This window comes from Microtus pennsylvanicus, chromosome 4 (assembly GCF_037038515.1).
Source record: "Microtus pennsylvanicus isolate mMicPen1 chromosome 4, mMicPen1.hap1, whole genome shotgun sequence".
Classification (NCBI taxonomy): Eukaryota; Metazoa; Chordata; class Mammalia; order Rodentia; family Cricetidae; genus Microtus; species Microtus pennsylvanicus.
Window position 1 is genome coordinate 36,757,009 of NC_134582.1, and position 27,639 is coordinate 36,784,647.

Genomic DNA, 27,639 nt, shown 5'->3' on the forward strand with positions numbered 1-27,639 from the left:
AGTTTTCAAGACACGCCCCCTTTAGTAGTGAGTGTAGAAAAGACACTTACTTAGACAAGACAAACGCATCACTCACCAGCTGCAGCCTAGTAATGGCAGGAATGGCCTGCAGAAAAAAAAAAAAAAAACCAAACATGGTCAAACAAAGAGGAAGACATTTTCAAAACAGCAACTTCAAGACCATCAATGCCTAAAACACCCTTCCTAAGAGATTGTTTCCTAGGTAGAGAAATTCTGGCTACGAAGAATGGCCCATAATTTACTTAGTATGTATGTGGTTTTGATGAGATCATTCTGATATCAATCATAATACTTACACATGGCAGAAATTTTATGAAAATACTCCCCTAAAACAAACTGTGTTAAAAAAACAAAGCCTGAAACTGATGATTAAAAACTTCTCCAAAAGAGAATGTATGTATTGAATACAATTACAACGTCTTTCCTGAAAATATTCAGGAAAGTTTTGGCATAGCAGATCAAAAATAAATGGTATCTAGCACTATGTATGCAGCACAGAGAGATTATATCAGATGGCAACTGCACTCTCAAGATTTCACTGATGTGACCTGAAGGCGTAAGTCACAAACAATTCCACACCAGTTTGGAATTATGATTAATAGGGTGGTATTTATTTAAAGGGGAAAAAACTTACAGATCACTGTCCCAGGCAACAGCCCTCTACGCAACCAGGAAGGGAGTCTAGTCGCCAGAGGAGCAGGAAGTGAAGAGAGAGAGGAGAGGGAAGTGGCTGCTTTTTTAAAGGGAGAGAGACCACGCCCCAATGGGCTGGTATCTCAGTGGCTATTGGCTGGAGGAGTGGGAGGACCTCCCACAACAGTGACCCAGTACCCCATATTCATGGAAAGGCAGAGACCCGTTGGCAGCCTAAATCTGCACACCTCTCTCTGACCATTCAACACTGACAGCTCACAAACTGCTTAATTAAAACACCAAAACTAACCCATACCTTAGGGTCCTTTTCAAGCTGTTGATTTAATTTCTTCCAACCTAACTCGTCATAATTAACTCTGTAATATCCAGTCACGTTGAAATTTAAAGTCAGCCAGTCACTGTCAGAATCTGAAAGTTGCATCTCAGGGAATACCACTACCAAAAAAAATTTTTTTTAAAGATTTTAATACATTTTTTTACACAATACATTCACACTTCTAAACCAGAAGCCAATAAAATAAAAGTTAAAATAGTTCTTAAGTATATATCAGTCTGCCATATGACTAAATTTTCATGTATAATCTACTTTAATTTGAAGCATTTTTTAAAGCTTCATGTTCAACAATAAGGTTTCCAAAAACTCGACATTTTAACAAGATGTCTATCTCTGTTTTTATATGTGTGTATATATGAAGATGTGTATATGTGCATATGTAACACACACACGTGTTTACTTACTGCTGCTTCTGTCTAGCCAGACTAAAGGTTGTGTGGTTCCAGTTTTCATCCAAAAAATTGGGACAATCCATGTGTTACTTTTAGGAAGAAAAGAAAAGAATTAGCTATTTTCACATACAAGAATATACACTCAGCCCACATTGAAGAGATGCCAAAGGAGCAGACCTCCAGGTCCAAGGTCAATCCCAGCAAGGACTCGGGGCCTTTCTCTTTAGGGTTGCTTGCTGCTGTTTCTCCAGCCAATGTTGCTCTGACTCTTTGTTATCCCTCCCTCTTGCTGTCTCTTATAGGCTCACCTCTTATAACATAGACAATTGCTGAGACTCTTCTGTCTGAAACACTGAAAAGTTGATTTTACTAAATTATAGCCACGTGACCTCACTCTGGGTTATTCACATGCTTCTGACAGACCCAAATCTATCCATGTCCAGAGAGGTGATGGGTATTTTAAAAAAGCAAAAGCTTGCCAACATTTCAAAATCCTTCTCAGCCTCGAACTTTCTCTCCCTCTGAAACATGTTCACAGGCATCAGCGACAACATTTGTATTTACTGAATGTCTACTTTTTCCTCCCACGCTGGTGGGTGTGAAAAGGATGAATCAGCGGACCACAAGGACAGCGTTAGTCTTTTGGAAAGACACACAGTTCAGGCAGCGGTTTCCAATCTTCTTCTAACCCTCACACCTGGCATCTTAGCCCTTTAGCTAACTCTGCCTTCATCTGCATGCCCAAGACTCCGCCCACTTCTCAAAAGATTCACAGTGTTACAGTGCAGAGGCCATTGGCCTTCTGTTTTACTCCCCTGGGGTTTTGAAGAAAGAGCGTGACTATTTGATTTGTTGTTGTTATTATTGTGCATGTGTGCGTGTGTGTGTGTGCATGTGCGTGTGTGTGTGTGCATGTGTGTGTGTGTGCGTGTGAGATGTGGGAGACGGTACACCTGTGTGGAAGTCAGAGAATAACTTTTTGAATTAGTTCTGCCTTTCCACCTTTAACATGGATTTCAGGAATCAAACCCGTGTCATCAAGCTTGGGGGCAAACCCACTGGGCCATCTTGCCAGCTCCTTCTTGAAAACTTTTCTGATATTTCAAAATCATTCATTCATGCTGAAGTCTATTACAATGAGATGTGAGGGTCAAAATTACCCAAAATGGTTGCAAGTCGACAATCAGGGGGAGAAACAGGAGGAAGGAAGAAGGGGACAAGTGGCACGCTGCCACTACCCACTGCATCTTGGCATCATCGCCCCGTTCTATGTATGTTGCAGGCAATGCAACTGGAGCTCAGACGACTTGAATTCAACCTAATTTGTGGAAGGCAGCATTTGAATCGGGTCTGAAGGCTACACTTTTAAAGTTGCAGCTATGGCTTTAAATATATACCCGTGCATGTGTATCGCACAACGTGAATACAGATGCACAGTACTATCGTCAAGAATACAGTTCTATGTTCTCTCGGTTCTATGTCTAGGAGAAAGAATGCAATAGGATTTGCACTCTGAAAAGTTTTTTCTTTTTTTTTTTTTCTGAAAAGTTGTGCTACTGATGGCATCACCTTCTTGCCTCTCACCCAGAATCCCAAGTAACTCATTCCATCTGTCCGTCGGACAATGAGGAACACATAGAATTCTAATGGTCTGATCGCTCATGTGACTCTAAGTCCCAGATAAGAGCACACGTTGATCCCTAATTTCAGGCTTCTGGCGTTGCTCAGTACTTAGGGTTCCACCTCACCCTAGTATGCAATGCCCTTACTTCAGGGAGTCCCCCAGCAGCAGGGCAGGTGCCCAGAAAACATTACACTTCCTCGCTTCCGTAGCATGGTTGCTCAGCCTCAAGCCTGGTGACAACAAAGGAACAAAATAACCTACTTGTGGCTTACAAGAGTTTGATTTTCAGTCTTTTCAAGATAAAATGGCTCCTGTTTCACGACGCCCGTAGACACATTTAACGTGATCACTGGGAAGCCACCCTGGTATGTCCAGCTATCCATTATGTTCTTCACCGTTGTCGGCAACTGGATTATATTCTGCTCATCTATGGCCTGATTTAAAAAGAAAACACAAAGGCAGATGTGGTTTATGAGCAGAACCTTGTGGGCAACAATCTTCCCCAAAGAAGGGAAATAACCACCCTATCCCTTCTTTGTATGGCAATCGCCAGTGGTTGATACTCAGAACTGTTGATTTCTACGCCGCTTTCCTCTGGGGTCTGGGAGGGGATTTCTTCCAGGACCCTCATGGGAACAGAATCTATGAATGCTGATGCCCTTACATAAAACAGAGCAGAGCTTCTATGTAAGCATGGGCTGTAATCATCTACAGGTGACTTGTAATGCCTTCACGATGCAAACTATATGTGAACATAATATTTTATTTTATTGTCTGGGAGATAATGGCCCCAGGAAAGTTCATACACGTTCAGGACAAACAGAAATTTTTCTATTTCTCATCTCAGATTGGTGGAATATACAGATAGGGAACCACAAACACAGAGAGCTGACAATATGGATGGTCATTCATTCATTCATCCATTTATCCATTGAACAAATATTTAGGGACCCAAAAGACCATTCTCTATTTGGGGCGTAGGGGTACAGCGAAAACTAAAGCAACACCTCAGAACTAAGGGGGATTTAAAAACAGGGAAAAGTCATGTTCCTGTGGGTCGCTCGTTCACTCCTGATCTTGTACTGCATCAGACAAAACTCCTCAGCAAGCAAGTGCCTCAGAGGACCGTTACCATTTGAAAATGTCTCCATAGATCGTCTTGCTCAGCATTTGCGTAAGAAAATGTCTCCAAGTATGACTGTGGAAACAGAGGAATTGCCGTTAATGCAATAGGATGCCAAAGCAATTTGTGTTTGCTGCTATTGGTAACGCTCTCAGCAACTCACCTGAAGTGCACTGATAAACAAGTTCTGGCTCAGGAAACTGTCAAGCATCCGGGCCATACACGCTCCCTAGCACATACAAAGACATTCATGAGCTGACCAAAATTCAGTATTTACACAGAGACACGTTTTATTTTTATGAATACTGTTCCATGCTATGCTTCTGATTGCAATCTGTTCTTGAATTCTCTGTTCAAATGTGTTGATAAAATAGCAGATTGTCACTAAGTCGTGAGGAAAGAGTGAGCAAATGTCCTACATATAAAGAATAGGGGCACGCAAAAAAAATTTTTAAATTACAATACTTTCATGTAAAAATGAAATTCTATAAAACAGAAGTTTGGAGTTAGGGAGATGGCTCAGCCAGTAAAGCGCTCACTATGCAAGCCAGCAGGAGGATGTGCGCTCGCTCCTTAGAACCCATGGACAAAAGTTAAGTATGTGTGTTCGTAATCCTAGAACTGGGGAAAAAAACCAGAAGAATCCCTAGTGCTAGATGACTACCCTGCTTAACGAAATCAGCAAGCCCCAGGCCATGCCTCACAAAAACAAAGTTGATGGCTTCAGATGTACAACACCCAAGACTATCCTCTAGCATCCAAAGCGCATGTGCCTGTGTGTGTGCATGTGCACATGTGCGCGCGCACACACACACACAGGAACCCATAAAAGTTTGCTTTTAAAGCATTGGGGTATATAGCCAGGCAATGGTGGGGTACCCTTTTAATCCCAGCACTTGGGAGGCAAAGGCAGACAGGTCTCTATTAGTTCAAAAAACCCAAGCAACCAAACAATCAAACAAAAAGCTTCAAGCTATGCAAGTTATGCCCAATATCTAATATGACCTCGCCAACAATATTTGCTAAGTAAAAGCTGACTTTAAAGACTGGACATCTACTAGGCAATAAGATTAAAGTTACTTTAACCTAAAGTTTTAAGGCTGTAGCATTTTATAGCCCTTGGAATTCATTTTATGCAACTCTCGGCATGAGAACAGAAGAAAGCACAAAGGCGTTCTTACCTTGTGGTAAGTATAAATGTTGAAGAGTTCTTTGATTTCATTTGTTTCTGTGAAATTTTCCACGTTAGTGGACACAACTCTAGACTCCTGGAAATGATCTTCTCTGAGGACACCATGTAAAAAGTTAAAAAAAAAGATCTCATTCTATAAAGGAAAAGATTGAACCACATTAACTTCTGAGGGTCACAGTAATACAGAATCCAAGATCCCTAAGATAGCTTCCAAAACCCACATTAAAATGGAGAAAGAATAATTGAAAAGTATCAAAATTATAATATACCCCAAACTTCAGAATTCTTTGAGTAGCAAAACGATAGGTCATCTTCCTTCCCATTCTTCAGCTCTTGTTTTGATTTTTATGAATTACAAAAGAGCGTGATTCTAAGAGTCATGTATTTTCATCAAGATAGGATCCATCACTGTCTCTACATAGTTCCAGTCCAGTAGATTGTATTGTCAATTGAATCAGTGGCTCCTTCAAACTGACTGGCATTTTTCTAGGTATATGCACAAAGCAAGAAACACGCTAGATGTACAAGATGACAATGATGCTGACATACTAAGTTACGACTGTAGAGAATCCACACTAGATACAGTGTCTGCAGATCATGGGTTCTGAGCAGCAGTTCATTACAATGTACTAAAAGCCACAGGTCTGTCCAAGACACTGGCTTTCCCTTGGGCACATGGCAAGAACAATTTCTCTGTGACGTGAAGCTAGAAAGATTGGGAGTGCAAGCTGGTACAGCCTCTATAGACATCAGTATGATGATTTTTCAGAAAACTAGGAAACAACCTTCCTCAAGATCCAGCAACACCACTTTTGGGTATATATCCAAAGGATGCTCGATTGTACCACAAGGACACGTGTTCAACTATGTCCATAGCAGCATTGTTTGTCATAACCAGAACCTGGAAACAACCTAAATGCTCCTCAACCAAAGAATGGTTAAGGAAAATGTGGTATATTTACACAATGGAGTACTACACAGCAGAAAAAAATAACATCTTGAAATTTGCAGGAAAATGGGTGAATCTAGAAAAAAACATAATGCGTGAGGTAACCCAGACCCAGAAAGACAATTATCTATCACATGTACTCACTCATAAGTGGCTTTTGGACATAAAGCAAAGAAAACCAGCCTACAATTCACAATCCCAAAGAACGTAGACGACAATGAGGACCCTAAGAGACACATACATGGATCTAATCTAGATGGGAAGTAGAAAAAGACAAGATCTCCTGAGTAAATTGGGAGCATGGGGATCTTGGGATGGGTTGAAGGGGACGGGGAGAGACAGGGAGGAGAGCAGAGAAAAATGTATAGCTCAATAAAATCAATTTTTTTAAAAAAGGAGAAAGGGGAAGAAAAGAAAACTAATTTACAGCCAAGAGGAATTTGGGATGAAAAAACAATGAGCAGAGAGTAGGAGAGACTCTGCACAGGTTGGTCTGCGCCTCTACGAGTGGGCTAGTCCCTGGAAGCCATGGAAAGCCTGAAATCTCTACCAAGGGGTTGGAATTCCGAGCTGACTGTCTCATGCCGGGTGGCACATGTATCAGGTGAGCATTCCAAATCTTCTCCACTTTCATTTCTTTATGTTCTAATCAACTCCTTCATATTCCTAAGTTTTGATTAACAACACCATCAACTAGGTTTATGTCAGTTTCTTGATGTGTTACTATGACAAAATACCCCATACTGCCAAAAGCAAAGTAAGGAAGACCAAGTTTATTTCGGTTTACACTTCGAGAGTGTAATTCATCTTAGCTAAGAGATCATGGACGCAGGAATTCAAGGCAGACAGTTGCAGTTCAGGAATAGTCAGGAGGCAGAGAGGAAAGTGTTCAGTTCACTTTTCTCTTTTAATTCAACCAGGCCCTGGTCCACTGTATTGCACCTAGTTAAGGTGGACCTTTCCACCTTAATTAACCCACTCGAGTTAATATACTATAGATAATAATAATAGTATTAATAATAATAACCAAAGGCTAATCTTATACAAGCTTATATATAATCTTATCTATGCTTATCCAGAAGACTGGCTCCTGGATGATTCTAGACCTTGTCGATTTGACAATAAGCAAGTTGTTTCTTAATTTTAAATCCCCCTGCCTCAGCTTCCTAAATAACTGAGATGGTAGATGTAAGTCACCATGCCTGGCTAGGTCTGACATTTTAGTGGAAAATGTATCAGCTGGGGATTGGGTCAAAATCATGCTGGTTTGGCTACTCTATATATTATAGTATATCCTGTGCTCTAGTAACTAGGGGATGCTGAATAGTAAAGCCCTCCTATTGCTAGTTCAGCAATCATACTCCATGCAGCAAGAACTTAGAAGTCCCTGAAGAGCCTATTCGTTAGGCATAGGTTTTGCTAGTATTCCTGAAAGTGTCTTATTTTGTTAGTGTTATAGAGATAATGCAGAAAATTTAAAACTCCCATCATTCATGCCCTAAGATAATCATTATCACAATGTTGATTTTAATATAATATTTCCCATAGAGGTAAAATGTCCTACTTATCAACATTTTGTTATATTACAACAATCGTTATATTAAAAATGAGCAGAAAGATAAACTGAAAGGAAGCAAAGCCAAACTTAGTTTGGTCAGTCACAGATGGATTTCTTCTTTTCCAAGTATAACAGATAAAACGTTTACAAAAAGCGAAGGGTTATGATAAATGAATGGACTGTTGTCAAGACAACGGACCATCAATACTCTCCTAACGGTTCTTTTACTCATGCAAGTCAGTAAATTGATCTCTGGCTTTCAGTTTCTCCATCTCAGAGCACGGAAAACAACACTGTCCTCACTTAGTTGTTTTAAAGACTACATTAATTTATAGTTCTTAGCAAAACGCCCAGTAAATAAAGCCTGCTTCACGACAACTAACCATCAACATTTGTTGTTCTGAACGAGTAATGTCTACAATTCTCTACCTGCACACGAGTGTAGATTAATAACAGTTGTGACATAGTATGCAACAGTCAGGAACCCCTTTCAATGACTGCATGAAATTCCTGTGCGTCTCCTCTCATGGTGGTATGAAAGACAGTGTGGGGACGCAGGGGTCCTGCTCAGTGGTGGAGCTGTTGTCTAACACGCCTGAGGCCCGGGGTTTGGGTCAGAGCCATGCCTACACACAGGAAAGATGCTGTCAGCGCCATCACCAAGCCTGCTGCTTCCCTGAACTAGGCAGAAAAAGAAAGGCAGAGAAGTCAGAACTGGAGATTGAGAGCCCATGGGACCCTGGGTCTTGAAGAGCTGGTGAGCAGCAAACCCAGCACTCTCTTCCTCCTCCTCCTCCTCCTCCTCCTCCTCCTCCTCCTCCTCCTCCTCATCATCATCATCATCATCATCATCATCATCTTGGCCATCAGACTAGCCCAGACCCCGAGGCTTCAAAGCCAACTCTGTCCCAGATAGGAAACGATCTCAGGAAAATTGCTGATGCTTCTACAGAATGATCTCTGAACTCCCTTCTGGGACAACAGAACCCGTGCTCAGTGCAGGGAAGGAAAAGGGCACTGCAGAGTGACAGCCTGGGGAAGGGAGCATAATCCAGGTCCTCTGGATTATGGCTCTGGTTCAGGATGTTAAGTGGGTGCTCCATCTCAGCACTTCCAAGATATGATGTGTTCAAAACTATGAAAATGCTGTCTTGATTTCCAAGTGGATTTAATACTATATAGAAGTGCCCATGGTGACATGTGGGGTGAAGGCACATTAGAACCTTTCTAATTTGTTCTGATGTACACCATGTATATGGCGGTACACAGAACTGGGTCCTTCCTTTCCACCTTTACATAGGTTCTGAGAATCAGAATCGGGTTGTCAGACTTGCACAGGTAGCTTTACCCACTACGCCACCCTACCATACCAGCATAGAAATCTCCAAACAGGGTTGACAAGATGGTTCAGTGGGGAAGGATACTCGCCCCCAGGCCTAGCAACCAGAGTTTGAACCCTCACACCCACACGTCAGAAGGAGAGAACAGACTCCACTCACTGTCGTCTGACCTCCGCATGGATGCCATGGTGTGTGCAGCCTGCCACGCGCAATAAGAAGTAAGCAAATATCAAAAAAATATTTTGGTTTTACAAGACAGGATTTTGTAAAACCCTGTCTGTCCTGGAACCAGGTTGGCCTCGAACTCACAGAGATCTGCCTGCCTCTGCCTCCCAAGTTTTAAGATTAAAGGCATGCGCCACTTGCCACCCAGCTTAATATCAAAACTTTTAGGCCAAAAGAAGTTTTGGTATAAATGTCACTTTCAAAAAAATTTAAAAGTAAAAAACTTGTAAGAAAAAACACATAAAAGGCAGTATGACTCACCTTTGATAAGTGTTTTAGTAATTTAGTAGTTATTAGATTTGTCTGTGTTTTATAGATTTTTTTCAACAATGAATACAAAGTATTTTTATCAATGGGGGTAAATGTTTAAATTTCTTACCTTCGGAAGTTTTGGATAGAAGTAGTTAATTATTCCAAGTTCAAAATAAGATGCAAGGCCCTCGTTGAGCCAGATATTGTTCCACCAGCTCATGGTCACCAGGTTCCCGAACCACTTCGGAAGATATGAGAGAGAAGAAGGCATTTCTGAAATTGAAGTTATCTTTGCTGCAGATACCCACTAAGGAGGCGAGATGACAAAAAGCCGTACATGTCGTTTGCCATCAATAACAGAACTTGAAAGCAGGACTCCCAAACACGGCTTGCTGTTTCACGCGAGGAGGTATCATCCATGCATTTTTCGGAACTGGCTGCGCCACTTCTGGTCACTGGAAGCAGGCTTTGCTTTAAAACTGATCTTTAAGCACAAGGCTGGCTCACCGAATAGAAACTGTTGGCTTGGCCCACCGGTTGCGTTTAGTTCAAGGAAGCTCAAGTCCTCAGCTCTCACTTACCCCCTGCTAAGCTTGCACCTCACCATCTAACTGGGACTTCATTGTAAGCAGATGATACTATGTTTTAGATTGTGATCTGATCCACACCACATATGAGTCGCTCAAGCACGTGTATACTCTGTAATGTGTTGCAGCTGCGTTATTTTCTATTCAGGCAGAAGAGGGCAAGAGAAAGGATAGATGTCTTTGGAAAGAAAAACACAACTCCCCAAATCAACAGAACCATACCCTGCTATCTAACCAAATTCTTACGGCAGTTGCTAGCAGCGTATACTTTTAAAAACGTCACTTGGGTGACGATAAGAAATGACACTGAGACAACTGATCAAAATTCACAGGAGTATGTGGACTGTGTAACCCCGGTGTTATTTGGTCTTAAAACATGGGGTCACACATATCTAAGAAAATGCCGCTGCCATAGTTAAGGTTATTTTTTTAGTTGACACAGTTGTGTTAATGGAATAGACTAGAAGGTAGGTGGGAGACTTTCCATCAAGTCAAATGCCTGCCCTCTTAAGATCCCAATATGATGCACACAGAGCTAACAATGTGCAGCCTTGTTACACCCTCTGCGGATACAGCTTGAGCCCTCCCATGCCCCTCACCGACATCCGGGCTGCATTCGCTGAGCCTCTTCCAGAATAAAATTAACCAGGTTCACAATACTTCAGTGGGTCGGACTCAGCTTGATGGACAGCATACAGACCTTTCTTGTTTAACACACAGATGTGCATTTCATGAAACACCCCTCTGCCCCAAAATGTGGTGTGTGGCTGGTATTTCTTGGTTTTGCTGTCTTGAGGAAAGCAGCTAGAAAACACTTCCCTGTGAAATACAAATGAATATTTCACCATGTACCTGGTGTCCAACTTCATGGGCAATAACAGCCAAGATCCTGACTCTTTTCTCTGTCAGTTCATCATCTGGTTCCAGCAACAAGAATGCTTCATCAAATGTCAACAGCCCCCAGTTTTCCATGGCATGGTTGTCAAAATAAGGCAAGGCAATTATATCTAAATGGATTTAAGAAGGGAAAAATTAAATCTAATAAAACATTGTTTTAGCTATAAATTATATCCAAATAAAGTCATAAGGTCACTGAAAAATAAAGGTTAGAGGAAACTTGTAAACTGACTGAAGAAAAGGTTGTTTTTAAAAAAAATTAACACTGAAAATGGAAATCAGAATATAAGTATCACAACCATATGAAAAGCAAAGAAGATCAAATACTTCTGATAAAAGATTCATACCCCAAATCTAGAAAGAGCTCAAAATGCAACAATAAGACAAAATGGGTGAAATCCTTGCTCTTTCCCAGTCCCATGGGTCAGCAGGCCTCGGGACAGGCGTCAGACTTAGTGACATTGCCCAACCCTCTAAACTCCTCCCCAACACACATCTCATCCCAATCCCATACACTTCCCTCGCAAAAGACTGTCCTGCCCTACCCAACTCAGTTCCGTTTGCTAACCCTAGATTTCCTCTGCTAGCTAATCCTTTTTGCTTTCCCAGGAAACCCTCTACTCAAAGGATGAATGCAACCAGCACTCAGAATCTCGCCCTGACAGCTATAAGAAATCATTTAGTTTAGATACTGGTTGACTACTTTTTAAATTTCCTGAAATGACATCTTTTTACATGCATGTGTTCGTGTCTGTGTAATTGCATGCACATGTGTGTGCATATGTACATACGTGTGTGTGTTGGGTGTATTTGGAGGGGTTGGTGGGTGCACATATGGAGATGGCACACATATGGAGATCAGAAGACAACCCATGGGAGTCAGTTTTCTCCTCCACTCTGTGGATCCCTGGGATTGAACTTGGGTTGTCAAGCTTGGCAGCAAGTGCCTTTCCTTACTGAGCCCCCTTGCTAGGCCTCTTCTAATGACCATTTAAAAAATATTTTAAGTTTTCAAATGAATACAATTTAATTAAGCAAAATCATTGGGTTTTTTAAAAAAACAAATTATCACCATTCATTCCCACATGATCCTACATTATTTTATACAAACATTTAATTTTTCAAAATAACAATAGAAGCAACTGTGGGTCTAACACTTAACCCTTTAGAACTGACTGAGGTTGACCAGCTTTTTCTGCAAAATTCCAGATGATAAATTTTTCAACTTCATATGCTGTTTTCTGTCGTGTTTTGTATTTACTGTTCCCCTGCTTTGAAAGAATTATACATTCTATTTTATTTCATCATATAAAATCACTCTTGTGTTTTAAGCTTTAGAAAGGGTACTTGGTTTTTATTGCTGTGGAGTCTTCTGTTGGGTGCATGTCTTACTCTTGGTCAATCCTCCTACCAAAGACCTTTCTGTCTGAGCTAACAAATAGGAAAGGCGAATTATCCAATGGAGTGAAAGACATTCCAAGGGGAGCACAGTGCATATGGTGTGAAGAGCCTGGAGGACCGAGGAGGGTGTGGCAGGGCACCCATCCTAGCCGGGAAGTACATCATTGTAAAGACATGGTTGGGATTCAGACTCCATCCTCATGGCTGTGAGAAGCTACAGAGAGATTTTAAAGAGGACTTAAACATGATGGGTTCTTTCTCTGCAAAGATTCTGGCTTCACGTAGGAGGACAGGCAGGAGGGCGACATCATGTGAAGACTGTTCCGGCAGATGTGCACTAGCAACGAGCAGGAGTGTAAAGACAGTAAGTGCCTTGCAGGGTCTCATTGAATGGCCAGGACGCCAGGGGAGAACAAGGGTTACTCCGGAGTCTTCCTTCATGTGCATATTTGTGTGTTTGTTTTACTGGCAAGAACTAGCTACCTTAACCTCCTCTAGCATGAAAGAGCTAGGAACTTGGTTTGCAAGCTCAGATGCCTGCTGTGGCCAGCTCCTTACCTGGCAGGCAAAATGGGATTTCTGACCAGGCTTAAGCTGCTCCCCCACTCTCCGCCCTACATCCTCTCCTAAACTAAAATGCTTGAACAGCAGAGACTCTGCAGAGCCTCACAGCCCAAATATTTTCTCCCCACCCTCTTCTACCATCTGCCTGTGCAGGCAGAGCATAGTGTTCCCAAGATTTCGGAAACATGGAGGAAGAAAATAAATTTACACGACAGGCACAATTTAAACAGAAGAAGAAAAAAAACCACACTGAGCAACTTTCTGAGCTGAGCAGTTTGCAAAACTTTACAGGCAAATCATATAGATCTATGAGAGATCAAATATTTACACAAATCCTCAAGGATTCTAATTTTTATGGCGAAACCTATAGATAAGAGCAAGTACTAAACCGATGAGTCACCGCTAGAGAATATCTAAAGTCTTGCTAGCTCATTAGCTGAAAAAATCCAGAGCCCAGCACTGCCCAGTGCTATCTGTAAGTATGAGAGAGTTTTAAGAAGCCCTGTCTAGAGAAGGAACCACCAGACACCCACGAGGGGGCTGAAATAAAAATGGTGCAAGATGCATAGCCCCCAACAGAGAAAGCACGGGCAGATCTCTCTTTGGGTTGGGAGCTATCAAGCACCATGGTGAACAGTCATGAGGCTAAGTCCAAAATAAAAGCTAAATGGCACCAATATGCCCTTGGAGTTTCATCGATGTTCATGCGCTCTCGACTCAGGGCCTGCAGAACAGAAATGTTGTGCATTGAAGATGTTTTAAAAGTTTCACCTGTTTTAGGAAGCGAATAACTGATATTAAACAAATCCTCCAGAAATGAGAAGATGGGACCCGTGGCGTTCATAGCAAAGTCTACATTTCCATTTGCAATGGCGTCTTTCCGGGCCCAGATTCGGATCTAAATTAGAACAATTACACAACAATTAGGTAGAGCAATACTTGAGACAGAAAACTGTCACCTTGTCCGTTTCGACTCCCTGTCAACTGTGGAAGAAGCTGTATGCCTGTGGTGGTTTGAGAATGGTCCCCACAGTCTCATATATTTAAATACTTGGTTCCCATGTTGTTTAGGAAGGATTAGGAGATACGCCTTGTTGAGTGGGTGTCACTGTGGGATGGGCTTTGATGTTTCCACAGACTTGCAATATTCCCAGTGTTCTCTTTCTGCCTCCTGCTTACGGATCAAGATGTGAGCCTCCCTCTGGTCTACTGGTTATGGCACTTTGTCTCAGAAATAAAAAAGCAACTAAGACAGTGCTTATATGTTTAAGTTCATATATATGTGAGAAAATCCCAGTAAGCGAAGTACTAACAGTGAGTCCCCCAGAGGTATGTTACATTAACTTTTACTTTGAAAATCTGTAATTGCTGGTCGAACTGGAAGCTGCAGGAAGAAGAATGAAAACAGGCCCTTATCCATCACCCTGCACAAAATTCAATTTCAAATGGGTCAGGGATATCAGAGAAAGACACCATGACTCTGATTGAAATGAAAGCAAATAATAGGCTTGAACTCATTGTCACAGGAAGTGATTTCTGACAGGACGTTGATAGCCTAGACATTGAGATCAATCATTAATAAATAGGACCTCATGAAGCTCAAAAGCTTCTAATTAGAAAAGGACATAATTTGAAGCTAGAGAGTTATAGTCTCCACTCTTTGGCAAAGATGCTCCCATGTTTGCTGGTAAAAGGCATCTCTGCCATTTAATGTCCTTCTTATGTAAGCACATTATTGCTTGGTGCCCGAGAATGAATCTGCGTAGCTTTCGTGACCACACTCCTGTTTCAACCTGAAGGGCTGCAGTGATGCTCTACAGCCTTTCTCTGTCAGTCATTTTTCATAGAGCTGGGAACTGTCAATGCTGATGCCAAGGACAACACATGAAAATGAAAGTCCTTGGGACAAATGTTAGAGGCATGAGAAAACAAAGTGTGTCATTCTGTGAGTTCTGTTCACTTAAAGAAATGCTCTCTGCAGAACCTTATCCAGAAAGGCTCAGCTTGAACAACAGCATCACAGAGGCACATGCTTTCCAGGAACAACAGATTTATCTCACCATGCTCTTGTTTCTTTGGAACGTTTCTCTCGAATTATGTGATTCTTTTTATTATTATGTGAGAGTTTGGGAATGTTCCTTGTTCACAAAATGCAACCACCTGTTTTTGAGACTCTAGCCTGAATTCCCTCCCTGAGTTCTTCCTCCTGGGTGCTGCAGAGGCCTCATTTAGTTGAAAAAGATGGCCTCGGGCCTTGGATCTGCTTTTCCACTAAATTTATGGCTTCTGAGACCAAAGTTGGGAAGCCCCACTAGGCTTGGAAGAAACATTCTACAGGCTGGAGCTAGTGGATACGAGCTGGGTTTTAGCTGTAGTTTTTTGCAAAATAATAGCATCAACAGTGAATACTCGCTCATTAATTTTCAGTATATGGATCTCCTCCCACAAATGACCATTCTGCATGCCCAAAGCAAGACAAATGATGGGTATTTCATATTGGAGATGGAGAGTGTGTAGCCCCTAGGAGGAAGAAAGAAACACAAGCCAATATGGACCATTTTAGATGTAGCTGCAAAGTTCCTTCAAAATCACAGCTACCCCACCTGTAAGTTTTGATAGCCATCCCTGGACATGGCAGATCTGAACATCAGAGAGGATTGTTTTGCAAATACCTGTGCTGCCCAAGTCCACCAAGTTAGCCGTCTTCATCCCCACAGCGTGTTCTCTGTTTACCCTCATGCTTTACATAACCGCACTCTCTTCCTGAGCGGGTAATTCTGGGATAAGCTGAACACTAGTCCCAGCTTGCATTTTGCATATCTCATAGAAGACCCAGTAGATTTACTCACTTTGTGGTGCTCAGCCATGACCAAGCACAGCCTTCTGCTGATAATGCAAGCCTCATTTTCTCTCTCTTGTTCCTTTTTGTTTCTACGGCAGCGTGAATGCTTTATAATAGGGTGATCTTCGAGGAAGAAACTGATTTTATCCTTTTGGAGGAATTGCTGGTTGCAAAGACTGACCGTAAGCTCTTTGATGTGGGCATGAGGGACCACCTTGGGTCTCTCATTAGCTATGGAAAATGAGAGGCCTGCTGCTTTCTGCCAGGCTCAAACCATGCTTCTAAATCATGCCTAAGCAGATTCACTGATCTATGCTATGATTTCTGACTAGGCCAGTGTTACATCTGTGAGTGTCAAGGACCTCCTAGTAATTATTCAGCAAGAGGAGCAGGGCCAGGAGCCAGCAGCTCAGGAGGATGATAAGCTGCTGCTTGCATCCAGCGCTCTGTGAGTGATTCATTAGGCGAGGAGGGCTGGCGCTTGACTCACCACCAGCCTGCTTGTCTCCATACGTCAATGGGATGAGCCTGGAAGATCTCAGCCCAGCCCGAGGGATGCTCAGCAAGCTGTACAGCTTGACCTTTCTCACCCAACGAAGCCAAGAAAATCCGAAAGAACTGGGCGTAAGGCACTGGCCTTAGTTACCTCCATATTCCATAACAGGGAGTGAGCAAGTGTGGAAAGCATTGTCACGGAAACCAAGATTCTTTCTAAAAATCTTAAGCTCTCTTGAGAATACAACAAGATGAAAATGAAGAATTTCAGGACAAAGGCTGCTCCCCCACTTTCCACGACTGTGAGGAAGTCTCGTGCAGGGCCTAGCTCCGTAGTGGGAATGACAGTTACCCTACACATGCCACACCAGCAACTTGTTAGCGTCTTGCTTTTATGGCTCAGTGCCAGGGCCATCCTGGTTGCTGAATACTTTGAATCTCATCCAGTAAGCAGCATTATCTCCCAGGGCTAGCTCAACCATTGTCTGTTCTCTCCTGCCCTCCGGGAAAGCAGAAACAGGAGGTGGTGCTTAGAACGTGCCTTGAGGACGGGGCTTGATGTACAGTCTTTCCAAAGAAACGGTTACATAGAGCTTTTGTGGAAAAGTATAGCTTGCCCCTAACCCCCCCCCCGCCTTTATTTTTTTAATTTAGTGAAAAGGGAAGAAATAGGATCTCACTATGTAGCCCCGGCTGGCCTAAAATTCATAAGCCTTGAGCTCTCAGGTGCAGGGATTACTAGTGTATGCTACCATATCCAGCTTGATGCATCCCATTCCACGAAGCCACATTTCCATGGGACTTGGCAGGGGGAAGAGGAACACGGTAGTAAGTTATATGGTACAGTAGCTGAACAACATACAAACAGCACATGGCTCCCTGTGTGCGGGCCCCTTGCTACTCACCTCCTTGCCTCTCTCAGTTCTGCTGACGTGGTCGAAGTCACATATAGCAAGAGCGACTAGGTAAGTTGGCATGCGGGGTGTGGTGTGGAAGGTAGTGACCATCCATCTGCTCCCATTCACGTCGATTCTTTCAGACTGACCTGCGGGAATATTTTAGTCCAGACCGCCGTAAACCTAGATAACATGCACCGCAACCTAGAAACAATTTGTCAAGACAGTTGCCAACCAACCTCTCCTTCCTAGGGACTCCCTGTAGTCTAGGAGGTCCGGTTTCTCTATCTAAACCATCAACACTACATCAGGTTACTGTGAACCACTGTCATCCAGGATACAAACACAAGTTAGCAATAAGGAGATAAAAGTGTCAGTTACCCTGAAATATCACACTATAACCCAAGAATATGCAAAATTAGTATGCTGTTCAAAAGTATTTATGTGTGTACATAATGAGTATGTGCAAGTGTGCACACGTGTTTACACAGATCAGCACAGAACATCTTGGACAACTGCTCTTCATTTTGTCTTTTGAGACAAGGACTCTAAACCTGGAGCTCCCCACTTCAGCTGGACTGCCTGGCCAGCAAGACCCCAGGGAAGCCCCTGCCTCTGCCTCCCCAGCACTGAGATTACAGTTGCACTGACCATGCCTGGCTTTTTACGTGGGTGCTGGAGATCAAACTCAGATTCCCCCACTTCTATGACAAGCATTTACTGACCAAGCCATTTCCCCAATCCCCAGAACAGTTTTAAAATATTTTCTATTATTATGACGACTCCACTATGACCACTACCTACTGCAGGTATGAATCAAGTCATCACACTTTATCCCACAAACCTATACAATTGCTGTAATAAGTTTTAAATAAATAAAAGGTATATTTGAAGGGTCCGCTGACGGAATCGTAGGTCTGAATCAGCATCCTGAGTGACGGGAACATAACTGAATGTCAAGCCTGTGAGCACTGTATGCCCTCTGCCCAGTCGGTACCTTTCTTTCCACCAACTTCTGTGTCCTCGTTTGGCACACATCTCGCAGGATTTAATCTAGAGCTACCTGAGCCCAAAGTGACTCAAAACTGCAATTCCCCCTTTGTCGGGTTTCAGAGGGATTTTCAGCAGCAGTCTGGAGCCTAATGCTGAAATTGCAAACTCAACTGCTGGGGAGGGCTGACTGTCTGATATGTCATGGGGTAATACATAGTAACAGGGAGACTAGGGCAGTTTATGACTGCTCAGGTTACCATAAAGAGGCTAACCTGTCCTCAGTTTTCTTTTATTAAAGTCATATCAATGCTGCAAGTCCAACATGAATTGAGCACTAGAGTTACCAAGGAACTGAAGGTCAAGATTTTTATATCATGTCTCTGGATCTTTAGAGATAGAAACCAGTGCAGTCAAGGTAAGAAAATCACCCAAGGCAACTAAAACACATCTGTGCATCTGCTGAGACAAACTGTACCAGCCTGTTATCAGTAAGAGCCCATAGTTGTAGACTAACTAACAGGCAGATAGACTGTCAGTATGCAGAGGCAGTATCATGTCCCCAGATCCCCACTGAGAAAGAACAGGGATTTATCTTCTCTAAGTGGGAGGGTCCACACTTGGCTCGTGTCACTGCTCTCCACGGTTACAACAGATGAAGGCCACTAACACACTGCCCACAGAAGCAGACATGAAAGCTCACGTTTTCACATTTACACAATGGCAGGAAGCATTGCTTACCTAGCTGTGGCATGTTGGAAAGAGCCTTGTAGCCAGGATGATGAATAATTGTAATATTGAAAGTCGCCTTCAGAGCTGGCTCATCAAAACAGGGGAAGACAGTCCTGGCAAATGTTGGTTCCATTTGAGTTACAATCAGGCCTCTGAAATACATTTGGGGGAATTTTTTTTCTTAAATCAATGGGGGGGAGTTGGGGGGTATAGCTGAACCGGGTATATTAAAGAGCTTGTATCTTGTTGTCTTTCTCACTGCCATCTCTAAACCACACATTCTCTCTCTCTCTCTCTCTCTCTCTCTCTCTCTCTCTCTCTCTCTCTCTCTCTCTCCCTCTCCCTCTCCCTCTCCCTCTCCCTCTCCCTCTCCCTCTCCCTCTCTCTAATTTCTATAGTATCTTGGGGCTCTTGTGCTCTCGTAAGACCTACCTAAAATAATAATGATCTCTTTAACTTTAAACCACAAAGTGATTTTTGTCTCGTTACATCATGAAGCGTTCACAGGCAAAGCAGGAACAAACACACTCGCGGAATGTCGGTCTTTGGAAAGCCAGGACGGTCTCTCTGAGACTTGGCTGTGGCTTTGATCTGTCACCAAAGGGCGAGGCAGTCTAAAGTATGTCTATGCATTTTCTTTCTGTCTACCCCTCTTTCTCAAATGTTCCCTCGTCTTTCTAATTGGAAACGTACAGTTCTATTTTGGACCCCTCTGGGGGTCAACCGTATGGGTACGCACCAACTGAACACTATGTCCTACAGTTGCAGAGAGATCTGCCACATCCCGACTGTGGCTTCTCCTACTCCCATGGAAAATTACAACGAATAACACACTGCCATGATGCCCTGGTGATTTACAGCAGAAAGCTTAGGGGGAAAAAAACCCACGATGTCAGGTTCACCCCAGCCCATCCGGCCAGAGTGTCTGAAGGGCATGGCTCTCAGCAATAAGCTTTCTCCTCAGTCTGGTTACTGCATTTGCCAAGACTCAGCACCCTGGGAACCCAGCTGTGGAGAACAATGTTAAATATGAACTTCCCTTGCATCCGAGGTCCTGGGCTTATCATCCGTCTTTTGTGGACAGTTCATAGATAAATAAAGCCAAACTAACACAAACATCTTGAGAGGGCCTGTCCGGTTCCATTTTTCACCTCTGTGGACCTCTCTTCCACTGCAGAAGAGCCTCTTTGCTTACATTAAAAACAATTTGCACAGCTCTAGGAGGGCACTCAAGTTGTTAAGACTTTCAGAAACTTTCGTGAAAAATAAGAACAAACCGTCTCACAGACAGCCCACTGGGGTGTCCAAACGCTACTGTGGCAAAGCCATAATTTGCAGCCAGCCTGTTTGGCCTGTTCATTTCCCTCATTTTATTATAGCCTTGCCTGTCCAGGCTGGAAGGAAGCCTGTGGTTTCACCATAGCCAATTTGGCTACAAGGCCTGGTCACCCTGCTACCAGCTGAGCCATTCTGGGAAAGTCACTTTGCGGATCCTGAGCTTCAGCTCTCTGTGTGGAAAATATGACGCTCTCCTTTGGGTTGCTATTTGAGCGCACATGCTATATCATGTATCATTCGTGAACAACTGAACACCAAATCACCTGTGAGCCCAACATCTTCCAACCTGACAAGACGTATTCAGTACTGCTGAAGTTTAGAAAAGACCCAAGGGCCATTACCTCATAGGTGAGTTGATCGACATTAACGATCCAAAGTTGCCCAGAATTATACCTGACCACAAACTGAATCAAAATCATCTTTCTCTCCCCACTTCCAAACTACCATAAGCTAGGGGTTCTGTCTATTTTTTCTTCTTTTTTGATTGAGTAATTTACAATGGAAGATGGCTTCACAACTGTTGAATAAGGTTTAGCTCAGCTTTGGGGCTGTTAGAAAATATTGGCAGCTTTATTAAGACTTACAAAAGACTTGAAATACTTGTGCAGTGTGTGTTACAGTCAAAATGGCCTGTTTTATGAGTTGGGTTGCTTTGTTTGAAAGGAGATACAACAAAACAACATTGTATGTTGTTTTTTGGTCACCAGAGTTCTCCGCTAAAATCAGGAGATTAAAAAAAAATTAAAGTCATTGTAGCTTTAAGAAAGACGCTTTAAAGTCTCTAGACATCTTTCCCATAAAATGTGTGGATGTAGTGAGAGATGGTCTGAATGGCCACTGAGATCTCTAAAACCATGATTCTAAGAGAGGGCATGGGAAAGAGGGCTAAACATACCTAAGAAAATGTAGACAAAGTCTATGAGGTGGTCCTGCTTAAGTCACCTGGAGCTGGTGGAAGGATGAATCCCTCAAGGGTTCATCCACGCTCTTTGGGAAGTCCATACCCCCCGAAACTGTAGAACACTCTGAACATATGGTGACATTTGGGCCAAAGAGCATACTATAATGTGAAAAGGCACCTCTCGTTATAGAGTATCTTCAGGTACTCAGGAAGCCAAATGCTGAACACAAACCACGAGAAGAGAAGTTTGACAGCATCTCCCCTGCCGTGACTTCACAGAGTTGATGAATCTCAAGCATGAAGAACATCACTGATTTACACAGCAATGTTTCCAAGTCCATGATTCAAGTTTCCTGACCAGTAAAAGAAAAGGGCTTGGCCTGGAATTTCTGTAACTGTTTCCCTGTCCAGGAAACAGTTTGAAAAAAACTGTTTAGAAAAGTCACAGCCCTTTGGGCTCTTTATCTTAACTGCAAAGGCCAGAGGCTAGCAGCAGCCACCTGATCTTGGATGCCACATCTGGGAATCTCACAGTGAGCGTCTTTGCCTTCTCATTCTGCCAACAGAGACAGAGCTGTCTAGCCTTCTGACCACAGGAGGCTCTGCCATTCTCTCTTCCCTTCAGGTCTCACTGAAATATGCTAGTATGGTGTCTGCTAAGTCTCTGGAGTGGGCGGCTGGTGAAGGAATTGCTGTAGGGGAATTTGCCTCCTAGTGGTTCAGCATTGTGGAATGTCTTCCCCTTCCTCTTGCTCTAGAATCATGGCCTCACCACTGTCTGGAGCTAGAAGCGTTCTGCACTTGGAGAGTAGGTCTATTTCCACTAAAGAGATATCAGTTACATGCACTCGGTAAATCATTTCATTCCAAGTTACTTTATGAGCTCCATATGTCTACATCGTCTGCTAACAAATGCTAAACAACAGAGCTGGTCAGAGCTTAAGTAAAATTCTTCAAGAGTTATGATATCCCACTCCCTAAATACTTTTATGCAACCCACACCCAGAAATCCAAACGTTTAGTGCAGCCAGATGTTCAACCACTGGACTGTGGTTCAAGGACTGTCCCATGAATCATGTTTGTTTATTACTTGGGTAAGAGGATCTGAAAACTATAGTTTCCACCAGGCAACAAAATATAATAGCGGCAAAATTCCAAAGAAAGATGCCAAATTAGGTTAGGAAGTTCCATGAAGCAAATGGACTTGAGATTCAGAAGGTTCCTCTTTAGACAGCTCAGATGTAAGAGGACACAGGAGAGGCAGGGAGTGAAGAGGAATCAGAGAAGAGAAGTCTCAGCAGGCAGTGGATGGTTGTTACCAACACTCACATGCTGTCTGGGAGTGGGAAGGAGGCACCGAGCTCTATCGTTGGGCTAATGGAGAGGAGAGAGACTCTCAGAAAGCAGCCTGAATATTCCTTAAAGCTGAAAGAAGAAAGCTGGTGCTTATTCACCCTGAAAGTAACTGAAACTGACCCAAAGCCTGGGCTCTGCTCCTACCCACTGAGACCTAAGAGGTGACTGAACAGCTGGCTGCTTCAGAGGCAGAGCCAGACAAATGCTGTGCCTCCAGCTACAAGGCAGTCCTAGGCAAGGAGGGGATGAACGTGCTCCGTGGGACGTTGCAGCCCAAGACACTGTGAACCATAATGGGTCCTTTCCTGGATCCTGTCCGGTAGAGCCACCAGCAAGAGGATAAAGCAGTGTAGAGACACAGTACCTTACTGTTGGACTGAGGACCCAGTGATGTAACTGATGACCCAAGCAGAGCAATAAGATAATCTCTGGCTAAGTCAAGGGATGTATAGGAGAAAGACAAATGGCAAGAAAGCTAGCACATGTCGAAAGAAATATGTGTGCTAGGAAAATAAGGCATGTGCTGCGCTCGAGCGAGCAAATGACAAGAGGACTAGTTCCTCTAAAACGTACATACATGTTACCTAACCCCTTCTTACAGTGCCTGTCTCGCCAGACCCCTGGATGCTGCACCAGTAGTTATTAAGATGGGCAAGGAGGAATGGAAGCATAAAGTCAAGATATGGATAACTGTGCCTGCCCTACTGCAGGTGTCTGCCACAAATCAGGTCCTAGAGCTGGAAGGAAAGATGCAGGGGTGTAAAGGGAGCATCAACAGAAAATATGTGTACTGTTGTAGTAAGGTTGTCTTGTTTTTGTCTCTGACTGTATTTATGACTTAGCGATTGTCAATCATCCACCACTTGGAGCCAGAAGAACTGAGGATACCATAATAACATGGTCCACAGAATCAACTAATCTAGGCTCATAGGGGCTCACAGAGACTGAAGTGACACTCATGGAGCCTGTATAGGTCTGAGCTAGGTTCTCTGTATATATGTTATGGTTGTGTAGCTTGCTGTTCCTGTGGGACTCAAACAGTGGGTGTGTCTCTGACTCTTCGCCTGCTCTTGGGACCCTTTTCCTCCTACTAGGTTGCCTCATCCAGCCTTAATATGAGGATGTGTGCCTAGTCTTGTTGGAACACACATTAAACTGTGAAGAACAGTGGGGAAATCAAAGCTGTTTATATGCATAGAAGCATGTTTTCATGATATGCTGATCACATTTGTTTTCAAAAGCTACGGGATGGCTAACACAATCACCTCCCAGAGAAACCATTGTGCACACAAAATATGAGTTCAACACCCATCCCAGCTATGAAATTACCTCCTCCCTCCCTTTACATCAGCATCGTGTGCCTGGTACTACAGTTCACTGACCTTGTTTTGAGAAATGCAAATTCTTTCCCAGCATTGCTCGGTTTTCTCTTTTGAGAGTGTGTCATTCTCAAAGTTGCGTAAAAGCAACTTCAAGGAAGTCTTTCAGACCCTGTTCACTGTGTTCAAAGTTGATCATATTACTGTCTCCTTTATGTGATGTCAATAAAGATCTGAATTTTTTATAACTCCTCTGTAATTCCTTCCCTGGAGCCTGCTCATTTCCTTTCTCTAACTTTCTCCCAGCTACTGCTTATCTTTGATCGGGAGAATACCATGATCAGAATGCAAGGATATTCCTAAGAATTCAAAAGTATAGTTATCAGGAGACCACTTCCTACGTATAACCCCAGCAGCACAGACATTAAGGGCAACATTGAATAAATGGGACCTCCTGAAACTGAGAAGCTTCTGTAAAGCAAAGGACACTGTCGCTAAGACACAAAGGCAACCCATTGACTGGGAGAAGATCTTCACCAACCCCGCAACTGACAAAGGTCTGATCTCCAAAATATATAAAGAACTCAAGAAACTAGACCGTAAAAAACTAATCAACCCAATTATAAAATGGGGCACTGAGCTGAACAGAAAATTCTCAACAGAAGAAGTTCAAATGGCCAAAAGACACTTAAGGTCAAGCTCAACTTCCTTAGTGATCAGGGAAATGCAAATCAAGAAAACTTTAAGATACCATCTTACACTTGCCAGAATGGCTAAAATCAAAAACACCAGCCTTTGCTGGAGAGGTTGTGGAGTAAGGGGTACACTCATCCATTGCTGGTGGGAATGCAAACTTGTGCAACCACTTTGGAAAGCAGTGTGGTGGTTTCTCAGGAAATTCCGAATCAACCTACCCCTGGACCCAGCAATACCACTCTTGGGAATATACCCAAGAGATGCCCTATCATACAACAAAAGTATATGCTCAACTATGTTCATAGCAGCATTGTTTATAATAGCCAGAACCTGGAAACAACCTAGATGCCCTTCAACGGAAGAATGGATGAAGAAAGTATGAAATATATACATATTAGAGTGCTACTCAGCAGTAAAAAACAACGACTTCTTGAATTTTGCATGCAAATGGACAGAAATAGAAAACACTATCCTGAGTGAGGTAAGCCAGACCCAAAAAGAGGAACATGGGATGTACTCATTCATATTTGGTTTCTAGCCATAAATAAAGGACATTGAGCCTATAATTCGTGATCCTAGAGAAGCTAAATAAGAAGGTGAACCCAAAGAAAGACATATAGTTATCCTCCTGGAGATTAACTTTCATCAGGCGATGAAAGCAGACAGAGACAGAGACCCAAATTGGAACACTGGACTGAAATCCCAAGGTCCAAATCAGGAGCAAAAGGAGAGAGAGCACGAGCAAGGAACTCAGGACCGTGAGGGGTGCACCCACATACTGAGACATTGGGGATGATTTATCGGGAACTCAACAAGGCTAACTGGCCTGGGTCTGAAAAAGCATGGGATAAAACCGGACTTGCTGAACATAGCGGACAATGAGGACTGCTGAGAAGTCAAGAACAAGGACACTGGGTTTTGATCCTACTGCACGTACTGGCTTTGTAGGAGCCTAGGCAGCTTGGATGCTCACTTTACTAGACCTGGAAGGAGGTGGGAGGTCCTTGGACTTCCCACAAGGCAGAGAACCCAGACTGCTCTTCGGGCTGATGAGGGAGGGGGACTTGATTGGGGGAGGAGGAGGGATATGTGAGGCGGTGGAGGGGAGGAGGCAGAAATCTTAAATAAATAAATATTTTTTTTTAAAAAAAGAGTATAGTTATATGATTGTTCTAACTAAATTAAGAAGTGGGGGCAGTAAAGTAGCTGGGTGAAGAAAGACACTTGCTGCCAAGCCAGATGATACTACTTTGAGCCCCAGGTGGAAGGGGAAAGCCAACTCCCCAAAAGTTATTTCCTGAGCTTCATAGACACAAACACACGCATGGAGTACAAAAAGTACTTTAAAGTACAAAGGAACTTTCAAATGCCTGACATCTTAACTCACAGTATGACTCTCATTCCCTCGTAACTTAGAGCAAGTTAAGTGACACCAGATTCAGTCCTTCCGCCTCCATATTGGGAGTAAATATAGTAAAGCATGTCTATGAATGAATATTTCTAAAGATAATTAATTCTTTGAGACAAAGTCTCATTATGCAGCCCTGATCTGGCCTTACATCTGTCTGGCCTCTGCCTCCCAAGTGCTGGGATTCAGAGGATGCACCACCACGCCTAGTTCTGAAAGCTAATGAACAAAGACTTAAAATAAGTGGAAGAGTTAGGAAGACAAAGGCTGAGTAGTGAACTAAAGTGACCCTAGTGTAAAAGAAAGTTGTAGAATTGGTCTCAGCCAGTTTAAAAACAAGGCTCAAGAAGTCCAAAGGGACCACCAAGTAACTCCAGTGTCTATCTGAGTGAGATCAATACAGCAAAAAACCAGCACCCCTATTTGAATGGCTAAGAGAGAAAGGCCTGCCAATACCAAGTGTTGACAAAGCTATGAAGCAATTAAAATTCTCTGATACTATTGATGACAATTGCAAGTGGTCAAACGCCTTGGAAATTAACTTCTTAGATTCTCCAAATGTCCACCTACCCTCCATGTAATCCAGCCATTCGTCCTACCTTTGAAATAATAATTACTCAAAAGAGGTGAATATGCATAAAGATTTAATAATAATATCTTATAAGTGTGTATAAAAAAAGGAAACTTATTTTTAATATTGCGATATGTAGGTTAAATAAAAAAGGACCATAAAAGATTCATGGTAGAAACGCCAGGCGTTAGAAAGCTGGGCTGGGCAAACTGGAGAAGGCTGGTGTGGAATGTGTCCTACCCTGGACAGCCTTCCAGAAACTGCCGTGGGCACTTCAAGAAGGGGCTGGCATTTTTTGTTTATTTGCTTGTTTGTTTTTGATTTTTTTTTTGAGACAGGGTTTTTCTGTGTAACAGCTCTGGCTGTCCTACAGCTTGCTTTGTAGACCAGGTTGGCCTCCAACTCACAGAGCTTCACCTGCCTTTGCCTCCTGAGTGTTGGGATTAAAGACAGAACCGGCATTTCTGTTGTTTATGCTACAACAGAAGGAAGTGACCACAAGCAGATGGTATTGTTTTAAATATTATTTTCCTCAGCACATGCCTATAATTCCAGCACTTGGAAGCATGAGGTGGGAGGATAGTATTTTGGAGGCCAATCTGGATTGAACAGCAAGAGCCTGTCCTCAAAGCAAAATTAAAAGATATATTTATTTCACAGTTAAACATGACCTTCTAGCATCCATCCTTGCCTTATACAAGTCTTGCAAACCATCAAGTGTAGATGTAGCTAAGAAGACTATCATAGCAAATATTGTCACATTATCACCCTACAACAGCTACTTCAGGGGTCCCTGATGATTTTAGTGAAACAAAAAAGGGTTGGGGGGAGGCAAGTTTATCTTCAAGGAGCCGAAACAGATTTCCAGTATTATCCAACTGGTGGGATTTGCAGAATAAAGGGTTTCTTCTTTAAAATGGCCAGAGCCAAGTTGTACCTGTTCTGTAGTTTAGGGTGTTTGGTGGACTCACGTAGTACATAC

At 42.9% G+C, this 27,639-nt stretch overlaps 1 protein-coding gene across 1 annotated transcript in view; it reads right to left on the minus strand.

Moving 5' to 3' along the window:
* Positions 1–27,639, minus strand: part of Lvrn (laeverin) — a 56,218-nt gene that overhangs the window by 24,240 nt on the left and 4,339 nt on the right. Inside the window, exons 2-13 of the mRNA XM_075970850.1 lie at positions 19,078–19,220; positions 17,356–17,495; positions 13,885–14,011; positions 11,104–11,258; positions 9,792–9,905; positions 5,330–5,473; positions 4,312–4,377; positions 4,158–4,223; positions 3,287–3,459; positions 1,414–1,490; positions 971–1,110; positions 51–106 (exon numbers count right to left, since the gene is read on the minus strand). Of these exons, the coding sequence (XP_075826965.1) occupies positions 51–106; positions 971–1,110; positions 1,414–1,490; positions 3,287–3,459; positions 4,158–4,223; positions 4,312–4,377; positions 5,330–5,473; positions 9,792–9,905; positions 11,104–11,258; positions 13,885–14,011; positions 17,356–17,495; positions 19,078–19,220 (1,401 nt within the window). The remainder of the gene's footprint in view (positions 1–50; positions 107–970; positions 1,111–1,413; positions 1,491–3,286; positions 3,460–4,157; positions 4,224–4,311; positions 4,378–5,329; positions 5,474–9,791; positions 9,906–11,103; positions 11,259–13,884; positions 14,012–17,355; positions 17,496–19,077; positions 19,221–27,639) is intronic.